Below are 11,422 nucleotides of genomic sequence, written 5' to 3'. Positions count from 1 at the left end.
AATTTTAAATATAATTAATATTTGTTAAATATTTTATATGTGTGATTCATTCAAAATAATTTTAATTTTATTTTTTTTACTATATAAATATTTTTATTTAAATTTAAAATTCCTCATTTTTTTTATAAAATTAATTTACATTAATTATAATAAATAAATATATTTCTTTTGTCTAATTATATTACACCTATTTTATTTTTTTTAATTGTATATATTAAATTTTATTTTATTAATATTAACAACACAATTCGCAAAAATAAATAATAAACTAATAGCACAATCTATTATTATTATTATTATTATTATTATTATTATTATTATTATTTTATTAAATATCGTAACTAACTAAATATATCAAATCTTTCGTAATGAAGAGAGTATATAGTTAATTTAAAATATATTATTATTGACTAAAAGAAAAACCTTATTATACGCCAAAAAAAAAAAAAAGTTAAGTAAAACAATTCCCCTCCTAAGATTCTTCAAACCACTTGGAGTGTATTATCCGTTTAAATTTTAGTTGCAAAAAATAATTAATATTTAATTTATTATATAATATATGATTAAAATATTTTATATAAATATTTTAAATGAATATACCTAATAGGTAATATTTAGAAAAAAATATTAATTAATATAGTAACAATTTCAACGTAATTCCCTATCATTTATTTATTTAGTATTTTGATTTAAATCATTTTTTCATATAAAATATAAATAATTTTTGATAATAAAAAAAATATGATATATATAGAAAATTGTATAAAAAATAAAAATTAAAATTAAAAACCCTTCCATTTTGGGTTTCGAATGTTGTGCCCTAACTAGGGTTGCAAATTATCATATCATATCATTATCTTTAAATAATAATTAAAGATGATAAAATAAAAAATTTAATTAATTAATTAAGGAATATAATAATAACAACAATAATTATAATTATAGGTTAAAGAAAGAAACTGTAGCAGTCTACACACAGAATATCAGAAGAAAAAGATCTCTGCTACAACAGTACAACATCAGAAGCCAAAGGTACAACACTCAACAATTTGCTCATCATCATCATCGTCTTCCTCACCAATGGCGCAAAAACCCTAATTCAATTTTCCCTGCTCTGAAAATCACAGCGATGATCGAAAATGGAATCAAACAATCAGAGAATCAGTTTCAGTTTCCGTATCATCCCCACATAAAATATCGTCCAGACTCCGCATTTGACTCACCCCACTTTTCCGGCACTCCTCTTCGCCGGGAACCGGCAGCAGACCCACCCCCGCCGCCGCCGCCGTCATCTCCTTTGCCCGGTCCACCTCCGCCGCCCAATCCGTCCTGCACAGCACCACCACCATCAGGGCGGCGCAGGAAGCCTGCGCCGCCAGCAACCCCAGCCACAGTCCGGCGAACCCCAAATCGGCGACGAACCCCATCACAAACGCCGCCGGCATCCCCACCAGATAAAACGACCCCAAATTAATCTGCGCCCCCACCGCCGGCCGCGCGCTGCCCCGCAACACCCCGCAGCCCGTCGTCTGCGGGCAGTTCCCGAGCTCGCACAACCCGGCGATCGGCAGCGCCGCCGCCGTCAAATCGAGAATCTCCGAATCCGCCGTGAACAGCCTCCCCCACCGCCTCCTCATCCCCACCGCAAACCCCATCGCCGCCATCCCCATCCCCACCGCCCCCGCCATCCCCACCGCCGCCGCCGCCCGCGCCTTCCCCGGCCGCCGCGCCCCCAGCTCGTTACTCACCCTCGTCGACACCCCCAAACTCAACGACGACGGAAATACGTACACCAGCGACGTCGTTTGGATCAAAATCCCCATCGCCGCAATCGTCGATTTAGGGTTTTCCAGCAATCCACAAAGCATAATCATCAGTTCATACCACCACCACTCCAAACACACCGCCACACAATTCGGCACCGCCATAGCCAAAAGCTCCGACCAACCCCTGAAACATTCTCCGGTGACCCCAAACCCCGACTCCCTCCCCACCCCCGACCACCAAACATAAAAACACACCAAAACCACCACATTCAAATTCGTGACCGCCATGGCCGCCGCCACTCCCCCCACACCAAGCTCCAACCCCACCACCAGAACATAATTCAGCGGCACATGGATCACGACGGAGATCAAAGAACAGTAAGTTACCGGCAATGTGATCCCCTGAGCCCTCAAAAAAATCCTCATCGGATGGAGGACGGAGAGGAAGAACAAGTCCGGTATCGCGACGACGATGAACTCATGCGCCACCGACGAAATATCGACGTCCTGATTACACCAAACCAGGATCGATTTCATGTTCATCCACATGAACGAGATTGGGATCGAAGTCGAGAGCAGCAGCAGCACAGTCCGCTGGAGGGTGAGGCCGAGGAGGCGCATTTCTCGCGCTCCGTAAGCTTGTCCGCAGATGGGCTCCATGCCCATGGCGAGGCCGGAGATGACGGAGTATCCGGTGATGTTGGCGACGCCGATGGAGAGGGAGCCGCCGGCGAGTTCAAGCTCGCCGAGGTAGCCGAGGAAGAGCATGGAGATCATAGCTCTTGAGTAGAGTATGAGTCCTGTAATAGCACTTGGCCCGGAGATCTTCCCGATCTCTTTCAATTCTTGGATCACCTAAGTAATTGATTAATGAATTAGGTCAAAATCAAGAATTGAATATTAATAAACTAAAAAAGACAACTACTATACAATAATGTTGAAATTTTTTGATCAAATTAAGGAACCCTTTTCTTGAATGATTGATTATTGTGTATATATATATATATATATGTATATATGCATGTGGGTTTGTTTTGTTATATGTGTGTATACCTCAGAAGTGTTGGGCCATTTATGGAGGTGTGGATGATCATAGTTAGTGGGAGTGGGAGTGGGAGTGGGAGTGGGAGTGTTCATGGATTTGATGAAATGGGGTTTTGGATTGCACATACTTTATTACGACACTTCTTGATCTGCTCTCTCTCAAGAAACCAATGTCATGTAATGTTATTACAAACACTACAAAGATATATATATATATATAGAGAGAGAGAGAGAGAGAGATGTGTGTATATATAGGGTAATGGCAATGAAAGAGTGTGTTGGGAGAGGAGGGACAGAAATGGAGAAGCCAAAGGGAATATATGTAATATTTATTTATTGTTATTATTATTATTAAGAATCTTTTATTTATTTATTTTCGTGTTGGAACAAACAATTCGATTGGGAGATGGCTAGCTAGCTAGCTAGGCAGGCATACAGTTCACTGTGTGTGTATCTATCTATGAGTACACGTGTCGGCACTGTAAGAAACTTAATTTGGTAATACAAAGTGGGAACTGTTCATTGTGGGGTGGGGGTCCTTCCCATTATCGTTTCGTTTCTCCCTCAGTTTGGAATTCTTGGGGATGGGGTGAGGTGTACACAAAAATTATACTATCGTTTGTCGACTGTTTACATGTAATAATATCTTCATAAATATTACACTAATACTTATTATATATATATATATATAATAACTAAATTCTATTATTCTCCAAAATTTTGAGAAACCTTGTCTACTTCGGTTTTATTTCACATTTATTCATCAAACTCATTCCCAAGAAATATACACTAAAATATAGTAGTAGTATATGATAAGAATAATAATATGCCATTGGCTAACATTTGTCAGCTTTGACAACAACACTACACTTTTAAATAATGTGAAATTGTGTAGTTGATAGTGGTGGACGTGTGTTTCAGTGAGATATATACATATATATATTTAAATTTTAATTGAAGTTTCTCACAAGCATATGTATATATAACAATAATAGGGAGTGATTAAATAATTAAATTAGCTTTCTAAGTGAAAGATTATTTGTGGGGTTGGCATTAGTTTTTAGCCTCCCATTAGAGATTTTTATTTTTCTTATCTTCTGTGAAATGGTGTGATTTTTTTTTTTTTTTTTTTGTCATTCTTGGTGCATGCAAAAGGGATAATCTTTTTAAACTTTCACAATGGATTTTACCTGTACTGCCCTTCTCTCTCTCTCTCTAAAAAGGGTATCTTTAGAGAAGCAGCAATCCAAATCCAATTCCCTCTACTTGTAGTTGCTGCTGTGAGGTGACAGAGCATGTTGATATATAGTGTGTATGTGTTCATCCCCCTGCAGACCAACCAAAAGCATGTATATCATCAATATATACATATAGATACATATATACATATATGCACACACACACATTCAGAAGAATAAATTTTACAAAAGCAAGTATGGCTATGGGGGATTGGAGAATAGGGAAATGTTGGGATATCACAAGGCAAGCATGTCATATTTACAAATATATCCTCATTCATTTAGAGAGAGAGAGAGTAGAGTGAGAGTCACAGTGCATGTGATGCCCTCTCTCCTGATTGGTTTCTAACAGCCAAACATATCTTAGCTACTTGCCCATTTTGTAAGGGCACAACTTCATCCATAAAATCACCTGTCCTTTAGGCCCCATCTTATTCTTGGTTAGACACATACACATTTTACATTACATACCTATTCTATATGTGTATGTATGTATAATCAATCATCTCTCTCTCACTAGGCTCTAGGAGGGGGGTGATTATGGGAGGGTACATGGTCCTATTTAAAGGTACATGAAAAAGCCAAAATATCTTCTTTTGGAACCATTTAGGATGTAAAACTGACTGACAACAACATGTATCCAAGAATTAGCACTAATATTAAATCACCAAATCCTCATTCACTCAAAGCCATAAACAGGTGGGGTAGAAAAGTGACCTAAAAGCAGCAACCAAATCTCTCTCTTCTGCCCAGTAGTGAAAAGAAAGTTTTGTCACACACACATAGATACATACATACACATATATATATACATATACACATAATTATAATAATAATAACAAGATAAGGGACCACCATGATTATCAGTAGAAGAAGATGAGACTGTATGAAAAACCAACAACAAGAAGAAGAAAGGGAAGGAAGAAACAAACCAGTTGAAAATGGATGACTTCCCAATCCCAACTACGTGCTGGATTCACTACCATTTAAATTGTATCTCCTTTTCACAGCAAAAGATCAGTGCCCTCAAAGTGGGGGCCTTATCCCACCCCCCCTTGTGGCCTCTGCAATGCCTGTCTCTCTCTCTCTCACTCTGTGTACCTGCAAAATTTTGTAGCCAATGCAACAGAACACAACAGAATATATCCCCTTCATGAATCATGATCATCTTTTGAAATAACAAGAGGCACTGAATGTGTGTATGTATGTATGTCTGATCATTTTTGCTTTTGCCCAAGCCATATTCTGAGAAGAAAACTACAAAACACTTATTTACAAAAATAAATGAGTTGTTTAATAATTCTGGAGGAAGGAAATGGATAATGATTAACCCGAGGGAACGTGTCGCTGTGTCAGCGTATTTCCGGCTCAACAAATTGCCAGCCGATGATGGAGAGCTTCGCGTGCTTTGGTGCTGCAGAAAATGTGTTAACAGTGGTGTCAATACCTGCTGCTGCAACATTTTGGTTTTGAAAGTGCACATTGTATTATAGTAAGAAGATGAATTTCATTGTAAAAATTGATATGAAACTGTGTCATATTCTTCATAAAAGAGTTCGATAAATCACGCAGTACACCACATTTTCAGAATGTGAATATCACTAGTAAAATTTGCTGATACATGGTAACTAAATAAAGAAAGAACACACTACAGACAATATGTTCTTTTCGTTTTAATTAATTCCGAAACTCCAACTGAGTAATTTCCTAAAAGGTTTTTGGAAGCCAGCAAAATGGGAAACAGTTTTCAGTGTGTCCTACAATCACAGCATAAGAAAATTGCTTATTCAATGCATTTCATTACATTAGGCATCAAGAAACAGAGAAACCAGCCTTTACAGTTACTGATAATGCAATAAACTCAAGAATTTATTCCAAAGATAAGATGCAAATTGAAGAAAAGAATGCTGAAAAGGAGACAAGTCATAAAAATCTAACCCAAGCTTTTCGAAGACAATTCAGAGCATTGAAGCATGTACGTCGATAAGGAACGCAGTAGGGTTCACAGAATTGAATCCAGCTACCAAGAATAACTCATTCCCCAGATAATGCGCAAATTGTGAGAGATTCTATGGGCATAACAGAATTGCATCCCTAATGGCCATACAGAATTCCCAAACAAATGGCATCTTCATTCTTCAGGAATAAATCCCATTAGTTGTAGCTCATCATAATATTGAAAAGTCGAACTGAAAGGGTGATGTTAGAATCAAAGCATGCAAAGCTTACAATTATATTTCACTATGCATAGTGATACAGTGTTGATTTAAGAGAAGAAAAGACATAAGGTTTTTTTTATTATTATTATTCTTGATAACTTCTAGTATACACTAACAAGTCAGCCATCATCTTCATCAATTAGGCATCTTTTATAGTTTATTAAGAACTTTATTCAGGGTATTCTCTCAATCATGGGCATCAATATCTAAAGGAATCTTTTGTAATTATAAAGTTTATAAATCCATAAACTTCAAGAAGAATGTGGAAGATAGGCAACAGACCTATGCTGGAGATTTCCGAACAGGAAGAATAGTCACTACGGGAGAATATTCATCAAGAAATTTTATAACAACAGTACTATTGTTCCATCTGAAAATTCTAATTGTAATGCATCAATTTATATATTCAGTAGCAATTAATATATGGACTATTCGACCAAATTAACACCGCACAAAGTTCCACTTGATTAAGATTAAAAGTAAACTTCATTATTTGTAGACAATTGCTCAATAGCTTACGTGATAAGATCATAAGCCATTGGACTACTTGGAAAGAAAGTGTTACAAGTTCTCATAGTTCCTATGACAGTGTAAGTTCCTTTTGTAATATTTACTAGGCATATCGTTACTCTTATTATCATTATCATCATCATTACTGTATTTAATTACATGTTCTTCAAATCAGATCTACTTATAATTCAGTAACTCAACAAGTCAAACACTTAAGGCTGGTCCAAAAGTAAACTCTTAGCTTCCCCATTTTCTATCTATCAAAAAGATCAAAAAGGTGAAATTAAAATCAGAATTGGAAAGATAAATACGCCCAGCACTACCCCTAAAGATGCATATGGCAAAGTAGTCGACACTGTTGGTCACACATTAAGACAAATCCTGTGATCAGTTGTATTTAACTTGTTTAATCATTTTTAACCGAAAAAATTATCAACCAGACTTTCTATATCCAATCCTTACACTAGATAACTAAGAAGTCCAGGAGAAAAAAGAGTGATTGGCAATGTTGCTCTCATCAGATCGATTGCTGAAACCCCAAAACCTGCATGTAGATATTAAATAGAAGAAGAGTGTTAACCAAGAACACCCGGAAATTGATTGCAGCAATTAATAAATGTGATGATATCTACAATGAGCAAAGTTGAGAAGCACACCTAATGCCTGAAATCAAGCAGAATTCTCTAGAGATTATCGACAGAAATGACAAATCAAGGCCTTCAGATATATTAACCTAGAACCTTTTTTTTTTTTTTTTTGGTAGTGCGTTAGTCTAATACACAAGCTCTAACAAAATAAACCGGCTCATGAAGAAATTAGAGATGGCAGAGTGTTTTCCTCATTCAATAGCTACTCTCTGAGCACATCAAGGTTCTTAAGAGTTCAGGTCATAAATCTTATTGTACTGTAATTTGAATTGTATGATTTTGATATTGAGACTTAGAACAACTCAAATTCCTGTTTATCCCCAATTTACCTTTCATGAATCCTAATTATGGATCCTGAAGCTTCCAACCCATTGTTCTAGGAATAGCAAAGATGGATACAAACACACTATCATATGCAAAAACTGCAGCAACAAGAAGTACCTCAAAATTTTCCTTACCAAATGTTTGATCACATTCTCAGGACCAAGCTAAAAATGTTTATTAACCTTTAACAAACTGGAAGATCCTCTGAAAACTGAAAAGCATAAATAAAAGTAGAAGATAACGCCATTTTCGTATAAGCTATTTATAGCCATAAGCAAAACCCGGAGAAAAACTGTATGCTCATATAGCAATATTATCAGAGATGGACATGTTATGCTCTAATGGCTGCCTTAATAGGTAGAATACAAACAAGTTCATTTTGTTTCGGAAATACAATATCCAGCAGAATTGAAAGCATTTCAAATAAAGCATAGCCAGTCAATATTAAGCCTAATTAATGAACAAACATTCATCAAAGGCCGTATAAGGGCACAGAGCTTTCAGAAATCTTATATGGTTAACATCACTTCTCAAGTTTCGTATACGCCTTCGATTGAACACCAAACAGTTCTTACAACAGACTGCGCATACGTATACGTATCCAAATACACAGGAATTGATGATCGCGCAGTGGATGAGCAACCAGTCCACGAAATGGCGCCGCACCTAAACCGTACAATCAAGCGAGAACAATACAACCCCCTCGATCACCTAACCGGTCAATAATAACGACAGCGATGATTAAAGAAGCAGCTCCGGCCGGATAACTCGCCGGCTATGAAAGGACCAGCAGTCCCGACTCTACAGTCAGTTTCAGATTTTATGCGAAATGACGGAATCGCCCCTGAAATATGAAAAGCTGTTGCGTGAATAAATACGGAATATTCAGAATTCACTCCAACAATAAATTAATTGTTTTTTAGTATTTAAAATTAAATAGTACTACTATTTCATAATACGACAGAGCAAGTATCGAAAGGGAGTCCAAGGACCTCAACAAAGCGGAGAAATCTACACCGTTGAGGGATGAACTCAACGGTGGAGATTCACCTGGACCTTAAGTCCCGTGCGCTTCTTGAAAAACAACCTTGTTTCATCATCTTGTCCGATGCACCACCGCTTTCCCTAAATTCCATTTTTTTTTCCCTCTCAGAGCTCAGCAATTCTTAATCAAGAAGCAAATCGATGATCTGCCCACAGAATTGATCCGACAGCCATCCTTAAACCCCTAAGAAAATCCCCAATTGAATTCACCGCGGATTTGAAAAAGAAAAAACCCTAATTTACATATATATATATATGTATTTGGGGATGAATCGCCATAGGAGAACCAGCCATGGCTGCGAGCTCCACCTCCGCCTCTGCATTCGCTTCTTTCTATGGAGATTGGATTTCCAGGCACGAGGAGCTTCTACGGCGGCTGGACAGGCTAATTTCGCCGGAGGACGGCTTCGACCGGTGCCGGGAATGCAGGGAGATGATACCTACGGTTATGGCGCATTACCGCGAATTGTTTAGGGAGAAGGCGCGGCTGGCGGCGGCGGACGTATTTCTGGCGCTGTCGCCGCCGTGGCTGAGCTCTTTCGAGCGGGCGTTGCTGTGGATCAGTGGATTCCGGCCCTCGATGCTGTTTCCGATCGTGGAAGGGGCGGTGGCGGGGGAGCTATCGGCGGAGCAGCGGCGGCGGATGGCGGAGGTCCGGGCGGAGACGCGGCGGCGGGAGAAGGAGATCGGCGAGGCGATGGCTAGGGTTCAGGAGACGGTGGCGGAGCCGCCGGTGTGCGAGTGGCTGAGGAGGTTTGGGAAATCGGCGGACGGCGAGGTGTCGGAGGTGGGAGAGGCGATCGGAGGGCTGAAGGCGGCGATGGTGGCGGAGGTGGAGAATGCGGATGAGCTCCGGGGGTGGACGGCGGTGGAGGTGGTGGAGATTCTGGGGCCGGTGGCGGCGGTGAAGGTGCTGGCGGCGGCGGCGCGGTTTCAGTTGGAGTCGCGGAATTGGGGGATGAGGAAGGATTCTGAGAGAGAGGGGATTTGATTTGAGCCGTTGGATGGTTTTGTCAACTTTAAATCTCAGTCGTTGATGAGTCGACTTCTTGCGCTGGTCTTTTTATTTTCTGCTTTAAGGAAAAAAAAAATGAAAAAGAAAGGAAGAACTACTAAAATACTTATACCGAATAAAATAATTATGTCGTTTAAAATTATGGTGTTACATGATATTATTATTGTTATTTGCCTAAATTGCACAAATTCTTGTACTTTTAAAAGTGACATCAAACCCCCTCATGTTCATAAATTTTGAGTCTAATTCCGTCTTATTTAACGGTATTTGATTTTATTTAACGGTATTTGACTTAAATACGTTCAAATTGCGAATAAATTTTAAAATTTCAATTTATAAACTCCTAAAATTACAAATATATTTTTTTATATATATAAATATACTTAAAAAATAGTTATTTTTGTCAGATTTTAAGAGTTTATTTATTTACAATTTGAGCGCACTTGAGTCAAATATTATTAAATAAGAACCGTCGAGGCGGTTAACCTAAAATTTATGAAATTATAAAGAAATTTGACGCAATTTTATAAATATAAAGAATTTGACGCAATTTTGTGAAATCAGAATTTTGTACATTTTAATTTTGTTATTTTAATAGTGTATATAATTTTGCTATCAATTTAATCCCTGACAGAATCACAGAATATATGTTTAGAGCACAAGCAGTGACCAACCTGAGAAATGCCTCCCTCCGCAGTGCTCCAATATTGTTTGGCTCTCTTTATGTATTCTGTGAAAGTATTTAAACACGGGCGTGTTTCCATTCACAGTACTTTGAAAACACAGCCTCATTAGCAGGTACACGCCCATGTTCTTATATCTTATTAAAAATACGGTCATATTTATAATGAACACGGCCGTATTTGTTGAGAGTTAGGTTTTGTTTTAAAATTCAATTTGTTAAACCGCGACAATTTCAAATGCGGCAACAGATGACACACCAGTTTTGCGATTGAAAAATGGTGTTGAAATTGAAGTCATTACGGTGGAAGGTTTTCGTCCTTCAATATGTTAACCAGTTCTTTATTTTCCGATCACCTGAAGAGGGCCTCTGACACAAAAGTGCAGCTACATAATTCAAATAGGAAGCCAAACCGTCACACAAATAAATAAATGGGCTTGTTCTTTCAAATTAGTTTTTAGTTGATATAAATTTTTAATATATATATAATAATTATATTTTTCAAAAAATTAATAATTTAATATAAAATATTAATTTTTATATTATCGATACAATTTTATATATGAAATTTTTTAAAAAAAAACACAATTTCATAACTTGTTTTTAGCATTGTCAAATTTCTCACACAATCCATTATTATATTATTAAATTTAAATAAATGTCTTCTATCAATAACATAAAATACTGATAAAATAAAAGTACATATACTTCTTTATAGCATATGAATATCTATATTAAATCTCACATATCACTTCAGATAATATAATGAGTTATGGCAACAAAGGGCTAATGTGATTAAATTAGCAAAATAATTTAATTTAAAACAATTAATATTTTATAATGTTATATAATTCATTTATTATGCAAAAATTAGAATATATCATGCCAAATAAAATTACATAATATATTATTGTGTAAATTATATATTATATC

The 11,422-nt window shown here is 37.2% G+C and overlaps 2 protein-coding genes across 2 annotated transcripts; one reads left to right on the top strand and one right to left on the bottom strand.

Moving 5' to 3' along the window:
• Positions 1-947: 947 nt before the first annotated feature.
• LOC127265102 (protein DETOXIFICATION 48-like) lies at positions 948-3,010 on the bottom strand. Its single transcript, XM_051294788.1, has 2 exons — positions 2,820-3,010; positions 948-2,621 (listed from the first exon to the last, which is right to left on the bottom strand). The coding sequence occupies exons 1-2, from the start codon at positions 2,934-2,936 to the stop codon at positions 1,146-1,148; spliced, it is 1,593 nt and encodes a 530-aa protein (XP_051150745.1). The 5' UTR covers positions 2,937-3,010; the 3' UTR covers positions 948-1,145.
• Positions 3,011-8,911: 5,901 nt separating this feature from the next.
• LOC127265103 (protein ZW2-like) lies at positions 8,912-9,946 on the top strand. Its single transcript, XM_051294789.1, has one exon. The coding sequence runs from the start codon at positions 9,085-9,087 to the stop codon at positions 9,781-9,783; it is 699 nt and encodes a 232-aa protein (XP_051150746.1). The 5' UTR covers positions 8,912-9,084; the 3' UTR covers positions 9,784-9,946.
• The last annotated feature ends 1,476 nt before the right edge of the window (positions 9,947-11,422 follow it).

Source organism: Andrographis paniculata, unplaced genomic scaffold, assembly GCF_009805555.1.
Source record: "Andrographis paniculata isolate CXL003 unplaced genomic scaffold, ASM980555v1 Contig71END, whole genome shotgun sequence".
Lineage (NCBI taxonomy): Eukaryota > Viridiplantae > Streptophyta > Magnoliopsida > Lamiales > Acanthaceae > Andrographis > Andrographis paniculata.
The sequence above is the reverse complement of the archived record's forward strand: the minus strand, read 5'-3'. Positions and strand labels throughout refer to the sequence as shown.

Coding starts and splice junctions, on each gene's coding strand:
- LOC127265102 (XM_051294788.1), bottom strand. CDS start 2,936: ATGTGCAATCCAAAACCCCATTTCATCAAATCCATGAACACTCCCACT. Junction 2,622..2,819: donor AATGGCCCAACACTTCTGAG/GTATACACACAT, acceptor TCAATTACTTAG/GTGATCCAAGAATTGAAAGA.
- LOC127265103 (XM_051294789.1), top strand. CDS start 9,085: ATGGCTGCGAGCTCCACCTCCGCCTCTGCATTCGCTTCTTTCTATGGA.